The 20,303-nt window shown below is 41.4% G+C and overlaps 3 protein-coding genes across 3 annotated transcripts; 2 read left to right on the top strand and 1 right to left on the bottom strand.

Moving 5' to 3' along the window:
• Positions 1-250: 250 nt before the first annotated feature.
• On the bottom strand, positions 251-3,119 carry LOC106644235 (uncharacterized). Its single transcript, XM_014359651.2, has 6 exons — positions 2,751-3,119; positions 2,463-2,660; positions 1,754-2,383; positions 1,623-1,682; positions 1,045-1,551; positions 251-956 (listed from the first exon to the last, which is right to left on the bottom strand). Exons 1-6 carry the CDS (start codon positions 2,770-2,772, stop codon positions 568-570), a joined length of 1,806 nt encoding a protein of 601 aa, XP_014215137.2. The 5' UTR covers positions 2,773-3,119; the 3' UTR covers positions 251-567.
• Positions 3,120-8,350: 5,231 nt separating this feature from the next.
• On the top strand, positions 8,351-9,265 carry LOC149374183 (uncharacterized). Its single transcript, XM_089594787.1, has one exon. It carries the CDS (start codon positions 8,351-8,353, stop codon positions 9,263-9,265), a length of 915 nt encoding a protein of 304 aa, XP_089450913.1.
• A 450-nt stretch (positions 9,266-9,715) lies between these two features.
• On the top strand, positions 9,716-11,587 carry LOC149374182 (uncharacterized). The gene has a single exon (XM_089594786.1). The coding sequence runs from the start codon at positions 9,716-9,718 to the stop codon at positions 11,585-11,587; it is 1,872 nt and encodes a 623-aa protein (XP_089450912.1).
• The last annotated feature ends 8,716 nt before the right edge of the window (positions 11,588-20,303 follow it).

The raw sequence follows: 20,303 nt of genomic DNA, 5'->3' as shown, positions 1-20,303 counted from the left end.
GTAGCTAAAAAAGTATTAGTTAAAAATGAAATATATTGTGTGACGTCAGACACTAACTCACGATTTTCAGGTAGTTTAACCATGGATATATTTCTCTATGTATACGCAACACTAAGTTTGCTATCTTGTAATTAAAATAATACATTCTAACAAAAGAAATTTTATTTGTATGTTGCCATTTTTCTTTATGTATTTAAATTTTATTATCGTACACAACTTATCACATACACAATATTAATTACTACTGTAACTTATACTCTTTAATAATTCAACTGGAATTTATTTTTCTATAAAACATCAATTTAAAAAAAAAAAAATGAAAAATGAGTACATAACTATCTTAATTTGAGCAATAAACAAAAAAAAAATTTCAGTGTCGTTAGTCCTTAAAAGTAATTATAGTAAAAAATGAAAAATTATCTTATCATGTATCTTTTATGCACAACGGTGTTCCAACACACATCTGCAAGACATAAAAAAATGAAAAAAGAGTCTCACTTAAGGTTAAAATATGTATAAGGCAAATTTCTTTCATACAGCTCCAAATATTTTTTGCTGCATTTTTCTCTATTTAAATATTTTTTCATCCAAGGGTACAGTGGGATGATTCTCTTTGTGATGCAATTTAATTTTGTGTGCGTATTTTGTCGCAAAATCACAATATTGGCATTTCACACCTGGTTTTTTAACACAAGTTTTTATGTGAATTCTGAATTTTAAGTAATTTATAAATTTTTTTTGGCAGTTAGTACACGTTACAGCGTGTTTTTCTTCAATGTGCGTAACTTTTATGTGGTGCTTACAAGTCATAATGTTGTTGTAAGATTTATCACATGGCTCACACTTCCACTTAATCATGGTTTTGCATTTAGAACAGCTAATTCTCTTAATTTTATTATCGTAATTTTGTGAACACTTACATTTTGGACAATACTCCTTGATCTTATTCAATATACCTAGAAATTCACAAAAAATTAGTACTGTTACACCATGAAACGTTGGTTCAATCATATTAACAAGTTCAACTACAATCAATTAACGTACCTGAATTGTGTTTTATTGTGTACTTGGGAGGAGCATGATGATAATTCGGTCCATTTTTTTTATTCTGTCCATGACGTTTCAAGTGGATAGTGAAAGCTGCTTTGTACTTTGTCTTATAAGGACAAAAGCTACATCTCATTACAGAACAGTATTGTTGGTGCATTCTATAACGTTGCATAGTTGTAAAGGCTTGCTTGCAGCCCTTACACACGACTATGTTTTCGGAATCATTGCAAGTATTTTTAATTAAAAATGCACATCTCAAGGATATGTGGTCTCGTATAGTATATCTTTTAGTGGTTTTAAATTCACAATTGGAACAACAAAACGTCGATACTGGATTGCAACTTTCTAAATGAGGATTCGCGCCATTAACGGAAGGGAAGAGCTTCCCGCATTTAATGCATTGTGTAGTTAAAGGTTTGTGACAGCTGGTACAGCTTTTTAATTTCATATGATGGATTTTACTCTTACATGGAATGCATAGTTTTCGTAATACCGTGGATTCTGTAAAAAAATTACAGATTGATAAAAAATAGTATTAAAATAAGGAAGTCGAAGTTTACAATAAAACTTACTTGGCTGAAGAGGAGTTACAAGAAATTTTGTATTATTGTATTCCACCACAACCGATTCATCTGTTAAAGAAAAATTTACTATTAACAGTTCAGTTGCTAACAAATATTACTTTACTAAATTTTAGACTTACCAAGATCTGTCAAATTATCAAGTGACGTATGACTGCTCTTACTTTCTTGAACTTGCAAGTTGTTCTCAAAAGGCTCAACATTACATTTTGCTACTTTTTCAAGTGTAGCACTCTTCTCAGAGTCATTGGTCATTGAAAGAAATTTTGTTTTGTTCTTATTGACATTTGTCTTGTCTTTGAGTCCATTAACAGAATTGTTTTCAGTTACAATGTTGGGCTTTGTTTTATCATTCTTTGTGAGGGTCAGGGTAACAGGTGTCTTTTTCTTTATAGTAGCGTCCTTATTTTTCGTAGTATCAGCATTTTTTGTTGCTTTAGACTTTACTAGAGAAACTTTGATCTTTTGCGCTTCATTATGTGTAACTGAATTCAATTTCCGTACAAACTTACTATCTTTTATCTTCTTATTTTTCACTTTAAGAGTGTGAGCTGAATGATGAGGTATGGGTGGTTCACACGAGTTTTGTAAGTGATAGTACAAGTTACTATATGCAGAAAATTGCAAATTACAATTCATGCATTTGTAAGAGAGCATTGTTTTGCAAAATGGACAGAATTTCTCTGTAGACTTTGCATCGTCAACTGTCTCGTCACACTTAGAACAATAAGCTTTACTGACTTTCATCGGCTCTGTGGACAAATGATTATCAATGATTTAAGTGGCTCAATAACTTAATTGAATGAACAATTTCATAAATTAGGAACTAACTTTTCTTTCCTGGTTCTTGGAAAAAGTATTCATCACAATCATCATTTGTTACTTTTACTTTGTCATCATTGGTTTGGAAGTCATTAGAGATAACTCTAGTGTGTCTTAATATGAGTGGGAGTTTGTCTAAAATCACTTTTTCATTTCCTAACTGTTTAATAAGTGTAGGAAGATGAATTTGTGAATTTGAAATTTGACCTTAAATACAAAAATATTTTGCATCATTGACACATTTGAGAAAAAAATATTTCTAAGCAGCAAAACAATAGAGTAAGTAAGTATACTTACAGGTGTTGGAAGACTGCACCATTTTTGGAGAATGTATTAGAGAAGAGACAACAAAAAAATACTTTATTCCCACGAAAGGTATCGCGTCATACTAGCCAAAGATGAACATCAAGTTGTTAATGACACCTTGATTTTAACTACAATTATTTAACGAGAAAGACGGGTAACGGCTATTAAACCGATGTAATTGCTTAGTTACAGCAAACACTCCCGCACGTCCCGAAGCACGATAGCACGTGTTTGAACAAAAGGAGATTTTATTTCGGTGATATCATACCTGACCAGTCTAACCTGGCAAAGGCGGGAAAAGATATGGGATATGATGGTTATTGGGAAGTGTATACGATATACGCATTTGCGCGAATGCTACGAATCGCGAAAAAAAGATGCTGCGTTCGCTCCGTCCATGTTCTATACGGAAGTATAGAACCTTGCAGTTAGCACATCGGGGGCTTGTTATCAAATCCAATGTTTTCGGAACCTCTGAAAAAATATCGGAAAGCTCGAAATTCAAACAGCCACGCCAGGCTTTGCAAAAAACTTAAGTACGCATGTCATATATACATTATTATAATAAATGTAATAATTAAAGAGCAAACAAATAAAATAGTACATTTCCGCCCTCGGGTGGTTTTGGGAGGCTGGTACTTCCTCGGGCGAAAAATCAGTTTTCCGGAACTCGTTCGAAAAGTCTCCTTTACGAACCTCGTTACGGACCTCGCCTTCGCCTCGGGCCGCAAACCTCTCGGTTCGCAAACAGAGACTTTTCAAACTCGTAGGAAAACTACTTTTTCCGCCCTCGGGTGGTTTTGGGAGGCTGGTACTTCCTCGGGCGAAAAAGCAGTTTTCCGGAACTCGTTCGAAAAGTCTCCTTTACGAACCTCGTTACGGACCTCGCCTTCGCCTCGGGCCGCAAACCTCTCGGTTCGCAAACAGAGACTTTTCAAACTCGTAGGAAAACTACTATTTCCGCCCTCGGGTGGTTTTGGGAGGCTGGTACTTCCTTGGGCAAAAAAGCAGTTTTCCGGAACTCGTTCGAAAAGTCTCCTTTACGAACCTCTTTACGTCCCTCGCCTTCTGCTCCGGCCGTAAACCTCTCGGTTCGCAAACAGAGACTTTTCAAACTCGTAGGAAAACTACTTTTTCCACCCTCGGGTGGTTTTGGGAGGCTGGTACTTCCTCGGGCAAAAAAGCAGTTTTCCGGAACTCGTTCGAAAAGTCTCCTTTACGAACCTCGTTACGGACCTCGCCTTCGCCTCGGGCCGCAAACCTCTCGGTTCGCAAACAGAGACTTTTCAAACTCGTAGGAAAACTACTATTTCCGCCCTCGGGTGGTTTTGGGAGGCTGGTACTTCCTTGGGCAAAAAAGCAGTTTTCCGGAACTCGTTCGAAAAGTCTCTTTTACGAACCTCTTTACGTCCCTCGCCTTCGCCTCGGGCCGTAAACCTCTCGGTTTGCAAACAGAGACTTTTCAAACTCGTAGGAAAACTACTATTTCCGCCCTCGGGTGGTTTTGGGAGGCTGGTACTTCCTCGGGCGAAAAAGCAGTTTTCCGGAACTCGTTCGAAAAGTCTCCTTTACGAACCTCTTTACGTCCCTCGCCTTCTGCTCGGGCCGTAAACCTCTCGGTTCGCAAACAGAGACTTTTCAAACTCGTAGGAAAACTACTTTTTCCACCCTCGGGTGGTTTTGGGAGGCTGGTACTTCCTCGGGCAAAAAAGCAGTTTTCCGGAACTCGTTCGAAAAGTCTCCTTTACGAACCTCGTTACGGACCTCGCCTTCGCCTCGGGCCGCAAACCTCTCGGTTCGCAAACAGAGACTTTTCAAACTCGTAGGAAAACTACTATTTCCGCCCTCGGATAGTTTTGGGAGGCTGGTACTTCCTCTGGCGAAAAAGCAGTTTTCCGGAACTCGTTCGAAAAATCTCCTTTACGAACCTCTTTACGTCCCTCGCCTTCGCCACGGGCCGCAAACCTCTCGGTTCGCAAACAGAGACTTTTCAAACTCGTAGGAAAACTACTATTTCCGCCCTCGGATGGTTTTGGGAGGCTGGTACTTCCTCTGGCGAAAAAGCAGTTTTCCGGAACTCATTCGAAAAATCTCCTTTACGAACCTCTTTACGTCCCTCGCCTTCGCCTCGGGCCGCAAACCTCTCGGTTCGCAAACAGAGACTTTTCAAACTCGTAGGAAAACTACTATTTCTGCCCTCGGGTGGTTTTGGGAGGCTGGTACTTCCTCGGGCGAAAAAGCAGTTTTCCGGAACTCGTTCGAAAAGTCTCCCTTACGAACCTCTTTACGTCCCTCGCCTTGGACTCGGGCCGCAAACCTCTCGGTTCGCAAACAGAGTGTTGGCATGTACGACTTTTCAATAGGCTGTATATATAGTGTGTGAGACAGCGCCACAGGCAAGGTGATACTTGCGGGCCCTGTAGTTAGTACAGTGTAAGCCACCGTGCCTGTACAGTCGTACATGCCTTCATAAGGCTGACGACGCGATGACCCGTCATTGCTTCGTCAGCTTACAAGCATATATACATATTCACGGCGCGCACGCTTGTGCGCCGCCGCCATCTTAGGTCGTTACGCTCGCGTGCCTGCGTGCATGGCTGAGCCAGTCTGTTGAGACACCTCAATGCTTGCGGAGCTCCGTTGCCTCAAATACAAATCATACTCAATTCGCCCTGACACGGCAATACCTAAATCATATTCAATTCGCCCTGACACTGACACGGCAATAACACACTCAATTCGCCCTGACACGGCAATCATATCTCTCTGGGCCTTTACCGGCGTTTCTCGCGAGTGCACTCGTCGACATAGTATTAGTGTAGTCAATTTGTTGTGTATCCGATAGCGTCTTAAACCCGAACAGCTGTAATTCGCGGCTCTCGTGCGTGCGTGCGTGTTTTAATTCGTAGTCGAGTCAAGTGTATGTAAATTTAGTTGTGTTCTTCAATAAAGGGGGTTTTTTTTACCGCAAGGTTTTTTCCCCTCAAAAAAACGCAGTGTCTTTATTAATTTTCCTTTTCCTTATTTTTCAACTAGGCGAGCGAGTCACCTGCGACTCTCTCGCCACGAGACATTTTGGTGCCGAAACCCGGGAGTGATCCTTGCACGCACGTGCGCGCGCGAGCCGCGATTTCTTGTAGCTCTCTCTTTCGCGGACGAAATCGCACGCGTACACGCAGTCGCCGTGCACGACAAGAGTCGTCCGCGTGGGCGCAGCATATCCCGCTGGCCACGCGAGGATCATCATCACCGTCAACATCATCGACGCCGCCGTTCCCGCGCCCGGACACACCACCGCCCAGCTGCCGCTCGTCGCACACAGTCAGATAAGTGAATTTGCTATTTCTGTTCCCTTTGTCTCCTGCACATGCGTTTCAGCAGAGGACACTTACGTTAATTGTTTCTGTCCTTCTCTCTCTTTCTCTCTCTCTCGTTCTCCCTGGCGCGAATTGCGTAGAGTTGCGTGTTGATTGTTGGTGTTCCCGGCACGGCGCACTGTGTGCCGAACCTGGCCGGCCGGTGCCTCGTGTTTGAGCCCTCCTCCCGTCTGTACCTTTTTCCATGTAATGTGGTGAGCCGCAGGCAGTCATGGTGTGTACGCCGATCAACGCGTGACGTCCTAAAATTGACTTAATTTTATCTTAGCATTCTGGTAATCACATTTAGTTTTTGTACACCCTAAGTGTTAATTAAATTTCAGCATCATGTCCCGAAAGTCTGCGGCACGCATTGAATACCTTGTGCAGAAGCTGCAAACGTTTTCTTTCAAAGTGCAAAATTTAAATGAACTTTTAAATAGCTCTTCTGTCGACTCCGTCAATGCGGGCCTGCGGCTCGCAGACCTACAAAAAATACACCAGGATTGCGTCCGATATTGCGATGAATTGACACTTAATCAACCTAAGCACCCTTGTTTTGATGAGTTTTTCTCGGCTGAAATGACGTATTACACGGTAGCTTCCAAAATCAAACAAATGAATCAACCTGACCTTAACAGTAGCATCACCAATACCACCATCATTGAGAGACATGAAGCCCCTAAGCTTCCAACGATCAGTGTCCCGCCTTTCAGTGGCAGCCATGAAGATTGGATGTCTTTCAAAAACTCTTTTACTGACTTAATTCATTCACGCACTGACATTAGTGATATGGTAAAACTTGCTCATCTGAAAGGTTCACTGAGGGGAGAGGCACTGAGCAAGGTAGCAGTTTTTCACATTTCTGCAGAAAATTACACACAGGCATGGAAGGTTTTAAATGAGTTTTATGATCAGAAAAGGCTTTTATTAGAAAGACATATCGATGCCGTTATGAGTCTCCCCCCTGTTGGTAAGGCAACAGCAGCAGATTTATCCAAATTAATAGATGATGCTAAACAACACTTGAGCATTTTAGAGCAGCTAGGCGTTAACATCCATCATGAATTTATAGTGAGAAGTTTAGTTAAATGTCTCCCCATAACAACTCGTAGGAGATGGCAGGAAACCCTAGCTTTAGACAAGTTCCCGACGTTGGATGAATTTTACAAATTTGTAGAAACCAACATTTTTAACCTCAAAGCAATAGAGCAGGAGTTTTCAACACCATCAGCTAGCAATAGGAAGCGACCCTCTGACAATTCTCAACTCTCCCAGAAGGCCAAGCGAACTCCTATCGATTTTAATGCTCGCTCCTTAGTGACAAATGTTTCATCCAACTGTCTTAAATGCAACGAAGTTCATCGGCTTTATGTCTGCCCAGCATTTAATAAGCTTGCCCTTCAGGAGCAGTGGGATTTTGTAAAAAGTAACAAAATCTGCCGTAACTGTTTGCGCTCTCATCCACTACCTTGCAAAAACGAAAGTAGATGTAGAAAGTGTAACAGGGATCATCACACCATTCTACATGCAGACAAGAAATCAAATACAACATCTCAACAACAGACCAAAGGAACACCAAACACTCCTACTCCTGCGACCCAAAAAACTGAAAGGGAACAATCAATTACATCAAAAACATGACTAGATCAGTACTCATTAGCATCATCAGCACATTCATTACACACACAACTTATGCCGACAGCCATCTTACAGGTACAAAATCTCAAGGGTGATTTCATCTCGGCACGAGCGTTGCTAGATTCTTGTTCTACTGTCAACTTGATCACTTCTAATTTAGCAGAGTCATTAAAGCTACCTGTTAAAGACTGTTCAGTCTCAATAGGAGCTGTTGATGACTTATGCACTATTTCCAAAAAATGCATTAAGCTTAAATTTCATTCCAATCACACCAAGTTTGGAAAAGAGTTAGAATTCCTTATTGCCCCAAAAATCACTAACCTCGTGCCAGATGAAATTTTCCCTCGTGAGTTATATCACATTCCAAAAAATATACAACTAGCAGATCCTAAATTTCACATACCTCAAGCAGTTGACATATTATTGTCCTCAGGCACTACCCTAGCAGTATTAGCTGTAGGACAATTAAATATCACTCATAATACGACTAACATAATATTACAGAAAACTAGTTTAGGTTGGATAGTGGCAGGAGGCTCAGACAACATATCAACCTCAAGAAAGGCGTCTTGTAATGTAGTAAAATTAGATACCATGATAGAAAGATTCTGGCTAGTCGAAGAGATAGACACCGAACCCTCAAAATCTCGCGATGAGATAGCTTGTGAAAAACATTTTGTCAATAATACTCGAAGAGACCCTACAGGTCGATACATCGTGTGGCTACCTTTTCATTGCAATAAATTTGAGTTAGGAGAATCTCGTTCTCAAGCATTAAATCGTTTTTATTCACTTGAAAGAAAATTTAAGGCAAATCCCAATTTTAAAGTAGAGTATGAAAAGGTGATGCAAGAATATATCGACCTTAATCATATGTCACTAGCTAACGACACTGTAGGAGGTTATTATCTTCCTCATCATGCCATAATAAAACCATCTAGCGAGACCACCAAGCTTAGAGTAGTTTTTGATGCTTCGGCAAAGACTTCCACAGGAATTTCACTTAATGAAGTTTTACTAGTAGGTCCCACCATCCAGGACAAAATATTTGAACAAGTAATTAAATTCCGAGCCCACAAATACGTCATTACAGCCGACATAGCCCGAATGTATAGGCAGATTATCGTACATCCCGATGATCGAAAATATCAGCGTGTACTATGGTACCATAACCACCAAATCAGAACCTATGAACTTAATACCGTAACATTTGGCGTTTCATCAGCCCCATTTTTAGCCATACGCACGATTCAGCAGCTCGCCAACGACGAAGCATCAAATTCACCACGAGCTAGTAAAATACTCCTCAGAGATTTGTATGTGGATGATCTCATTACTGGAGCTGACACTCTTGGTGAGATTATTCAGATACGTGATGAAGTGATTGAGCTGTTGAGTCGAGGCGGATTTACGATACGACAATGGGCCTCTAATCACGAAGCTGCTCTTAACAACATTGATAAGAAATTCTTTGATTTAGACTGTTTGATAAAGGAAAATCCTGTTTAAAAAACGCTGGGAATCATTTGGAATTCTCAACATGACAAACTTCAATACAAGGTTCAAGTAATTGTTCCTAAAGACACTTGCACTAAACGTAAACTCATATCTGAAATTTCTAAAATTTTTGACCCGCTTGGATTGGTAGGCCCAGTGTCGTTATATGCCAGAGTTTTAATTCAAGATTGCTGGAAATCTAAAATCACATGGGATGAGTCCCTGCCCCAGGAAATTCATACCAGATGGGCCACTGTTGCAGAACAACTACATCTGCTAGAAAAACTTTCGATTGATCGTCACATCTTGATTCACAATTTTGCACGAGTCGAGATACACGGGTTTTGCGATGCAAGCATACGTGGGTATGGAGCATGTATTTATTTCAGGTCCATAGATGTAAAGGGCAAAGTGTTGGTAAAACTTGCATGTGCAAAATCACGCGTCGCTCCTCTCAAAAATATGACTATTCCTCGATTGGAATTATCTGCCGCATCCTTACTCAAAAAACTATACGTTACTATGCGATCTCAATTCGAGCTTCATGTCGATCGGGTAGTGCTGTGGTCTGACTCTACCATCGCACTGCATTGGATTAGCAAGGCTCCCCACTTATTAAGAACTTTTGAATCAAACAGGGTTGCGGATATTCAAACTATCGGAGCTGAGGTCCAGTGGAAACATGTGCGAACAGATGACAATCCAGCAGACGCGTTATCCAGGGGTCAACTCCCTGCAGATTTTCTCTTAAATAACACTTGGTTTTCAGGTCCGAGTTGGTTGTCCCAAGCAGAGAACATCTGGCCACCCAGTGTGGAGATATCAAGTCGAGAAGACTCTGGGTTCAAACAACAATTCTGCCTTCTAACCACAAACTCAGTGTCTGAGATCTATTCTCGTTTTTCATCATACCAGACTCTTATTAAAACTATAGCTTTAATTTTTAGATGGCGCACAAAACTTAACAAAGGATTACCAATCACCGTTGAAGAAGCACGAGAAGCAGAGCTGAAATTACTGCGTAGTATACAACACGAGAATTTCCCTGTTGAGGTAAAACGTCTGTCGACCGCTCACGACACAGAGTCTGGGCAAATTTCTGTTCCTTATCGAAAAACTACCAGATTCGACAATTTACATCCATTCATAGATAACGATGGACTCTTGCGCGTGGGTGGTCGATTGAAAAATGCACAACTTGCTTACAATCAAAAACATCCAGTTTTGCTGCCAAGCAAACATCACGTAACCGATTTAATTATTCGACAATACCATCAATCTAATTTACACGGAGGAATACAATCCACTCTTTACTCAATCAGAACACGCTTTTGGATAATTAATGGTAGAGATCAAGTTAGAAAAATTATCAGACACTGTGTGGATTGTATTCGTACCAAACCTAAACCCTTACAGGCCCAAATGGCTGATTTACCCGCAGCTCGCGTAATTGAAGCCCCAGCATTTAGTCACGTTGGTGTGGACTTCTTTGGACCTCTTTATATTAAGGAAAAACAGTTTAGAAGTAGAACAACCCTTAAGGTGTATGGATGTGTTTTTGTATGCATGATGTCCAAAGCGGTTCACATTGAACTAGCACATGATCTCTCTACGGAAGGTTTTTTAGCCGCCTTTCGGAGGTTTATTAGTCGTAGGGGAATACCCGAACACGTATATTCAGATAATGGGACAAATTTTGTAGGAGCCAATAATGAATTGAGAGAAATTTATGACTTATTTAAAACACCCGAATATGAAAACCAAATCAAAAATTACGCACTTTCTAATCGCATAACTTGGCATTTCAACCCGCCTTTATCACCTCACTTTGGCGGTCTTTGGGAAGCTGCGGTAAAGAGTTTCAAACACCATTTAAAACGCATTCTGAAAAATCAGACTCTCACATACGAAGAATTGCAAACTTTACTCATTGAGATTGAGGCTATTCTAAATTCAAGACCAATATGCACTCTTTCCGCGGATCCCAATGACCCTCTAGCATTAACACCTGCTCACATACTTATAGGAAGGTCTTTCAAAACATTACCCGAGAAAAATCTTGTTTCAGTTCCTGATAATCGTCTATCCACCTGGAACTTCATAACTAAGGCTCGACAGGACTTTTGGAATCGTTGGCATACTGACTATCTCAATGAGTTCAATATCCGTCAAAAATGGCATAAATCTACTGGCGAAATCAAACCTGGTGCGGTCGTTATTCTCATCGAAAAGACAATTCCACATGGGCGGTGGCCGCTGGGTGTGGTTCTTGAGGTGTGTCCTGGGAACGACGGCATCGCGCGAGTAGCTCAAGTCCACGACGGGCATTTATAAACGCAATATCACTAGTTTATGTTTATTACCGATTTCCTAAATTTAACTTGCACATTACGTATTAGATAAAGTTTGCGAAGCGAATTAGTTCCATTAATAATTTTAACTTGGTCGTTGTTTCAATTACTGTTCATTTTTCAATTTAATCACTGGTTCTAGTCACTCCAAAGGAAACTCGACCGATTATCAAGATTAGTCATAAACTTACTAAGATTGATTGTAATTTGTAGATTTAGTACAACTTAACTTGTAAATGCGTTCTAGTTGATTGAACTAGTCAATATTCTTATAATTCATCTTTATTCATTTATTTTATTTATGTTTGCTCAAAGCTTAATGTTAATCACAATAATTCTAAATCAAAGACTTTAAATAGATTAGATTAGAGCGCTTGAAAATCAGCCTGTTTAGTAATTCATTAGTCTTATGTTTTAAATCAAACAATTCAAATAAATCAAAGATACTTCGAGCGAGAGACTGAGTTTATTTATGTCAAATTGTTAACTCACATTCATTACCATTCAATGTAAAGCCAATGCAAATTCAAATATGTTAATAGTAACATTCTGCTTATATTAAGTTATATTTAACGTCATTTCGCAGCTCTCGCCCGGAGTATGTACAGTCGTGCATGCCTTCATAAGGCTGACGACGCGATGACCCGTCATTGCTTCGTCAGCTTACAAGCATATATACATATTCACGGCGCGCACGCTTGTGCGCCGCCGCCATCTTAGGTCGTTACGCTCGCGTGCCTGCGTGCATGAATGAGCCAGTCTGTTGAGACACCTCAATGCGTGCGGAGCTCCGTTGCCTCAAATACAAATCATACTCAATTCGCCCTGACACGTCAGTACCTAAATCATATTCAATTCGCCCTGACACGGCAATAACACACTCAATTCGCCCTGACATGGCAATCATATCTCTCTGGGCCTTTACCGGCGTTTCTCGCGAGTGCACTCGTCGACATAGTATTAGTGTAGTCAATTTGTTGTGTATCCGATAGCGTCTTAAACCCGAACAGCTGTAATTCGCGGCTCTTGTGCGTGCGTGCGTGTTTTAATTCGTAGTCGAGTCAAGTGTATGTAAATTTAGTTGTGTTCTTCAATAAAGGTGGTTTTTTTTACCGCAAGGTTTTTTCCCCTCAAAAAAACGCAGTGTCTTTATTAATTTTCCTTTTCCTTATTTTTCAACTAGGCGAGCGAGTCACCTGCGACTCTCTCGCCACGAGACAGTGCCTTCCACACCTCTCGTCGTTTCTAGCTTCATTGTCTTTGTCTGATAAGTCGGTTGTAAGTCTGTAAAGTCTGTAAATTGTATCTGTTGTGTTCTAAGTCGGTCGGCAGTTTTTATTAAATAAACTTTTTGTTTAACTTGTAATACTCGTTTTTATTATTTCGCGCACCCCCTTTACTCACACCTCTTCAGGTTATGGGCCCCAGACTTGCTTACACCGCGCGTGATCTTTGTTTGTGTGGGCGAGAGTGATAAAAGGGAGGATGGCGGAAAGGGCTGAAACAGCAAGGGATGGACGGGAGAGTCCGATCGAGGAAGCGGCCGAGAGCGTGACCCCTGGTGACCAGGCCGAGTCCGTTGTCGACCAGGCGTTGTCGACGCCGGTCGAGGAAAGGGGAGCAAATCTGGACGCCACAACCGAGATCAGCGGTAGGTCAACACTTTGTCTTTTTCTTGAGTGATGCCTAGGTTGGACGCTACGACGTCAGGTAAAAAGGGGACTTCTTGTGCATTCTGAGAAATGCGCGGGATTCCAAGAAACACGTGGCGTCGGTAGCGCGACACGCACATGCAAGAGCGGGGCGGATCGAGAGGGGGACAACATATTGCGGCTGAGGAGAGAGTTCGGTCTCTCTCTCTCCCTCTCGTGATGACGCGAGGCTTTTTGAGTGAAAACATATTACGAGGCCGTTTGTGTTTTGTTTTCGTGCTTTCTCGCGTCTCTTGTTCTTGTCGCCTCGACTGTTGTGTGCGCGTTACAATATAAATGTCTGAACTGGGAAAGTTTGAACGTGTGTCGGCAGAAAATTATATATGTCCTTTCCCGGTGCTTTTAATTAACTAAACTCTAGGCAATAAATATTCAAGGCGGTTTTCAGATTTAGTCAGAAAAGGCTGATATTTTAAAAGTTTACATTTTCTTTTAGACGAGCAAACTATCGATGCTCTGTCGAGAATATGTCGGGGAATTTCATCCCAAGTCAAGTCAGAGGGGCGACAACAAGCTGCTATCTTGGTGGATAAAAGGGGAATAATGGCATGTGTCGGGCAAAGGAATATTCCCGTTAAAGGTGTGTAAACGAAATTATTTTCCGTGTGACTCGCACAGTCACGTTAGACTTGTGTTCGGTCGCGCGCGGCTGTGTGAGTGCCCAGCGTGCAATCGTGCTTTGTGTTCGAGCACGAGAACACGCTTCGGGCCACGTTGACTAGATTCGGCTTGCGTTCGGTCGATTTCTAGTTGACTCCTTGAAAACAATGTCCGTCTTTTGTTTTAGATTACCTGATCGGTGACGATTACAAATACATCGTTGAATTCCTTTGTAAAAAGGGAGGCAAAGTGACGTTGCCAGAAAATCTATTCAGGGAAGACGGGGAATGCGAGGAACCTGCTCGTGATAAACCCGGGTTATTTGAAAAGTCGGTCGATGTGTTTAAAATGTCAGATGAGAAAAAGTCCGAAATGTCAGAAGTCCGAAACCTTGATGAGATAAATGTAGACAGTGAAAATCTTTGGCAGAAATTAGGCGGAAATGAGTCTGTACACGAAGCACCCCCCTCTTCCCCGTCGCGCACACCGGAAAATACCCAACTTAAAATAAAGAAAGTGCAAACCATTGAAAACAAATATAAATGGATTAACGTCAGCAAAACGAAGTTGCATATGGCAGATAAACAGAAAAATGAAAATTTTTCAGAAAACACCATGCTGGCCAGTTTCGACTCAATGTTGGCCGGGATTAGTCAGATGATCGAAAGGCAGGAGAAAGCAAACGAGGAGGCAAGGAAGGCAGAGGAAGAACGGGCAAGGAAGGCAGAGGAAGAAAGGCAGGAGGCTGAGAGAACAAGGGAGGAGATATTTATGGTCATGCGCAATTTTGACCAGAGGTTGTCCCGGTTGGGCGAGCGGGTGAACAGGGTCGAGTCATCCGAGGCCCAATCGTCAACCGGGGCACCCCTGCAGTCATCAACTCCTCGCAACGACAGAAGACGGGTGAGTCTGCAAGACAAATTGAAAATGTTCTTGAATGACAAAATGAAAATCTGTCAAAAGGCAGCGCGGAACTTCTCGCGACAACCATCAGTCAAATACATAAATTCGGCCGTGATACTCAACACATATACAATTACCATCTGTCTAAAGATATGAAGTTCGAAGTTTTTCTCGATAAATTTAAGTCTGAACTCCGGTCTAAAGGATTATTATATGTCATTGATTCTTCGATTAAAAATACGGAATTTACTAACGAAGACATGATCAAAGAAGACAAATTAAAAGTCAGAGATATTTTATTAAATAGAGTAACAGAAAAATATCATTTAAGAACTTTTCATCTGCAAGATCCGGTTGTAATATTAGAAAGTCTGAAAGAACTTAAAAAGGGGGAGACGCCCCTTACAACGGCCGCGATTCGTAAAAAATTGCATGAAATTAAATTTTACAAAGGGAAAGAATCGGTTGCTAAATTCATAGAAAAATTTGAGGAACTGGTCAGAAATTATGAGACTATAAGTACGTCTGGTCCCTTTTCTGAAGAAGAAAAGCGAGATGCCTTTTATACTGCCGTAATCGGAGCGGTACCTAGCGTGCAGGTGACAGACTTCACGCTTAAAATGCAAAGCAGAGATGGAAAGGGTATGACATATGAAAACCTCATGTCGTACATGTTAAAGGTCGAGTCAGAAGGCCTAGCAGAAGCCACTGGAGGTCACCCCACGAGGGCAGCTTTGACTGCCTCTTGGCCCTAGGACCGTCTCCGTTGCTTCAACTGTGATGACTGGGACCACATGGCTGACAAGTGTCCGAAGGCAGGTACCGGACTCAAGAAGTGTTACACGTGTGGCACGTTCGTGTATGACATCCCAGCTCACAAGAGAAGCAGCCCGAGATGTGGTGAGCAAAATAAGTCTGATTCATGGGATTTTAAAAGGCAGGGCCGTAGAAGTCGAGGGAATCAAGGTGGCCGCGGCGGTGGCCGTGGCAGTGGCCGAGGCCGCTCCAATTCCCGAAACTTTGGGCAGAAAAGGGACTCTAGCAACGTCAGGGACGAAAAAGATCCCAAAAGGCAGAAAGTTTCTGACCAGAGCCGGGAGACGAAGGGAAAACGAGATGCTTCAGGGTCAAATAAAGGTGAGTCTCTGACGTTGATCGAGCCCCCCAATACTCTGTTTTCAAACTCTGCAGGTTGGGTAAATAATTCAGAATCGGATGGAAAAAATAAAATTAAAATTATCGCTGATTCGGGAGCTACTGATCATTTTGCGAAGTCAGAAAAATTATTTACAAATATTGACAGAAACAAAATTGGTAAAATAAAATGTGCAAACTCAGACTCATCCGCAGACTTGAAAACGGAGGGAGTGGGAAATTTGCTGCTTAAAAATTGCAATAACGACGTTGAGTTGCAGGGAGTGGTGTGTGCTCGCGACTTGATCGGGAATTTATTGTCGCTTCGGAAATTTGCTGATATGAGCTTGTCAATCTATTTAGATGACAAGGAGATTAGTATTTTCGATCCTAATACTGAAAATGTCTGGATATCGGGAATATATGAAAAATCCTATTGGATGGTTGAATTTGTTAAGTCGGACAACAAAAGAATGAAAGTCTTGACGGCTGAGTCAAAAGCACACACTATTCCTGAAAATTCAACTGCAGATATAAAATTAAATAATAAGTCGGAAAATTCAGAGAGCTCGGTTGGTAAGTTAAATAATGACAGTTTTGAAGATGTATTTTTAATAAATGACAGAAAATTTCATGAAGTCGGAAAAGTCCTGACCGAAGAAATAAAAGACATTCAAAGTCCGTTTAGCGAAAATTATAAAAAATTCAAAGATAACAACGGGGCCATGCTGTGGCATGTCAGACTGGGCCATGCTTCGTTGGGGTATCTAAAGGAACTGCAGAAAAACTATCCGGAAGTAAAAAGTCTGAAAGAAGCCGTATTTGATGATGTGATTAAGACTTGTGATGTGTGTTTAAGAACAAAATCCCAAAAACTGCCTTTCCCTTCGGTACGCGAACGAGCATCCCAACCTCTACAAATAATTCATTCGGATACAATGGGAATTATTAGTCCACCCTCTTACCCAAAAAGATACAGATTTATTTCGGTATTTATTGATGATTATTCCAAATTTGCAATTGCTTACCCGATGAAAAACAAAAGTGATACGGGTGAATGTTTAGATAATTTTGTTAAAGGCTGTAGAAATCTTCTTGGGTTTGAAGCTAAAGTGTGTTATCTGAGGTCTGATCAGGGTACCGAGTACACGGGAGGCTCCGTGCGAAAAATATTAAATGACCTTGGAGCTGAACTCCAACTGAGTTGTCCGGATACCCCTGAACATAATGGCACGTCAGAAAGGCTGAACAAAATAATTCAAATGAAAGTCCGAGCTCTGATATGTGATTCGGGACTCCCGGAAAACATGTGGGACTTGGCACTAAACGCAGCTGTATTTGCGTACAATCGTACTCCGCATCGCTCGAATAACATGGAAATCCCTTTAATGAAGCTGGCTCCGAATAAAAGGACAGACCTAAGTCAGATGAAAAGATTCGGCTGCATCGCGTATTTGAGAGTTCAGAGAAACACTGAAACTAAATTCCATGCAAAAGGGAAACGAGCAGTTATGGTAGGATACACGCTGACAGGGTATCGTCTGCTTTGTCCGGACGAAGGAAAGTTTTATGAAAGTCGGGACGTCAGATTTAACGAGCGTTTTGTGTATGGAGACGTTTTTGGTAAAAATTCAATTAAAAACTGGGAAAATGTGACTGTAGATATTAAATTAGACGAGTGGTTTTTAAAATTCGAAAAGGAAAGAGAAGAGACAGTGTCATCGGAGGAAGCGCCCCCGGTGGTACAACGGAAAAGAGGAAGGCCGAAAAGGCTGATAGAATCAATGGAGGCCAACTTGGTCCAAGAAAGTCGTGTAAAGGACGTCAGCTTTGCGGGCTTAGCTCTCGGGGAAGAATTAACAAAAGACCTAATTTTTAAGAACGGTGATACTGAAACGTCAGGAAATAATGCCATTTATGCGGAAGATCTAGTTTACCACTCTTTGCTGGCAGAAATAAATAAAGATCCAGCTTCATATAAATAAGCAATGAAGGCTGTGGATAAAGAAGGCTGGAATCAAGCCATCTAAGAAGAACTTGACTCAATGGCAAAGAATCAAGTCTGGAAGTTGGTAAACAGACCTGCAGGACTGGTAAATGGTAAACGTCCGAATATCATCGATTTTCGATGGGTTCTTAAGAAAAAGGTAGATGCTCAAGGATGTGAGAAACACAAAGCACGGCTGGTAATACGGGGTTTTAAAGATAAAAATGAGTATGATCTTACGGAGACTTACGCCCCGGTGTCAAGACTGACTTTAATAAGGACTGCTTTGGCTGTAATCAATAAATTAAATTTAGATACATGTCAGCTTGACGTTAAAACGGCATTTTTAAATGGTACTCTTGACGACGAGATATATATGGAGTTACCAGAAGGTTTGGTCTGTTCCGATCTGGAAAAACAAAGCAAGGTATGCAAGCTTCAGAGAGCCCTCTACGGCCTTAAAGTCAGTCCGAAAAAATGGCATGAAAGATTCTCTGAGGCAGCAAATAAGCAATAGCAATAGGTCTGAGATCTCATATCTTGGAACCTTGCCTGTTTACTTGGCATGAGGCAGATAAAATCCTGATATTGGTTCTCTATGTTGATGACATGCTTATAGCAAGTAATGATTCTGGCAAATTGAAGTCTGTGAAGGAAAGACTGCAAAGTGAGTTTGAAATGACTGACCTAGGAGAAGTTAAATCGTTTTTAGGCATTGAAGTCAGAAGAGACAGAGAAAACTAAGTTCTAACTTTAACCCAGACCAACGACATAAATAAGATACTTAAAAAGTTTGGGTTTGATGATTCTAAGCCAGTGAAAACTCCTATGGTCACAGGTCACGTGTTAAATCAACAAAGAAAACAAAGAGAGCAATCAGAAAGGCAGATTGACTTGAATGAGTCCAGATCGACTGAAAGCGTTCCCTACCGGGAGGCTGTTGGGAGCTTATTATATGCTGCCAATACTGTACGTCCGGATATAAGCTATGCAGTGAATGTGCTGAGTAGGCATCAAATAAGTCCGACTAACGAAGACTGGAATATGGTTAAAAGAGTGTTTCGGTATTTGGCAGGGACCAAATCTTATGGTCTAAGATATTGTGGAAGGCAGCAAGGGCTGGAAGCATTCTCCGATGCCAGTTTTGGCGACTGCAAAGGGTCTCTAACCACAAGCGGTTACGTAATTAAAATCTTTGGAGACTCAGTGGCATGGAGAACTCACAAACAAACGTATGTGTCTTTGTCAACATGTCAGGCAGAGTATGTGTCACTGAGTGAAGCATGTAGAGAACTGATGACCGTTGATAATTCGATTAAAATCATACTGAATAATACTTTGTGTCCGGCAGATCTATGGTGCGACAATAAGGCAGCTGAGCAAAATGCTAAAATTATAGGCAGTGGTAAATTAAGACATATGACAGAAATTCATGAGCATTATGTTAAAGAATGTGTAAATTATGGTAGAGTAAACGTCAGATGGCTGAATACTAAAGAACAGATGGCCGATATATTCACAAAACCTCTACCGATCGAGCTCCATGAAAAATTTGCTAGCAGAATCGCGAACAGCTTTTGCGACTCTGACTGGTAACTAATAAGTTGTCTCTGTTTCAGATAGGCGATAAAGGAGCCATGGATTACTTGGGTGCATTCCCAGAGCCGTGGAGCCGAGTCAAGAACACACATTTATTTATATATTTATCCATTTTAAATTACAATTTTTGTCTAATATACTTAGCTATCTTAAGTCGGGAAGAAGTGTTGGCATGTACGACTTTTCAATAGGCTGTATATATAGTGTGTAAGACAGCGCCACAGGCAAGGTGATACTTGCGGGCCCTGTAGTTAGTACAGTGTAAGCCACCGTGCCTTCCACACCTCTCGTCGTTTCTAGCTTCATTGTCTTTGTCTGATAAGTCGGTTGTAAGTCTGTAAAGTCTGTGAATTGTATCTGTTGTGTTCTAAGTCGGTCGGCAGTTTTTATTAAATAAACTTTTTGTTTAACTTGTAATACTCGTTTTTATTATTTCGCGCACCCCCTTTACTCACACCTCTTCACAGAAACTTTTCAAACTCGTAGAAAAACCACCATTTCCGCCCTCGGATGGTTTTAGGAGGCTGGTACTTCCTCGGGCGAGAAAGCAGCTTTCCGGAACACGTTCGAAAAGTCTCCTTTACGAACCTCTTTACGTCCCTCGCCTTCGCCTCGGGCCGCAAACCTCTCGGTTCGCAAACAGAGACTTTTCAAACTCGTAGGTAAACTACTATTTCTGCCCTCGGGTGGTTTTGGGAGGCTGGTACTTCCTCGGGCAAAAAAGCAGTTTTCCGGAACTCGTTCGAAAAGTCTCCTTTACGAAC

Source organism: Copidosoma floridanum, unplaced genomic scaffold (assembly GCF_036245765.1).
Source record: "Copidosoma floridanum isolate Cflo_tuat_1 unplaced genomic scaffold, Cflo_Japanese_pri ptg000021l, whole genome shotgun sequence".
In the NCBI taxonomy this organism is placed as follows: Eukaryota; Metazoa; Arthropoda; class Insecta; order Hymenoptera; family Encyrtidae; genus Copidosoma; species Copidosoma floridanum.
The sequence above is the reverse complement of the archived record's forward strand: the minus strand, read 5'-3'. Positions and strand labels throughout refer to the sequence as shown.

Bases quoted from the DNA above. Each gene is read 5' to 3' on its own strand.
- LOC149374182 (XM_089594786.1), top strand. From the start codon at position 9,716: ATGACTATTCCTCGATTGGAATTATCTGCCGCATCCTTACTCAAAAAA.
- LOC106644235 (XM_014359651.2), bottom strand. From the start codon at position 2,772: ATGGTGCAGTCTTCCAACACCT. The intron at 1,683-1,753 runs GTAAGTCTAAAA...TTTCTTTAACAG, and splicing joins TGATAATTTGACAGATCTTG to ATGAATCGGTTGTGGTGGAA. The intron at 1,552-1,622 runs GTAAGTTTTATT...ATTTTTTTACAG, and splicing joins TGTAACTCCTCTTCAGCCAA to AATCCACGGTATTACGAAAA.
- LOC149374183 (XM_089594787.1), top strand. From the start codon at position 8,351: ATGATAGAAAGATTCTGGCTAGTCGAAGAGATAGACACCGAACCCTCA.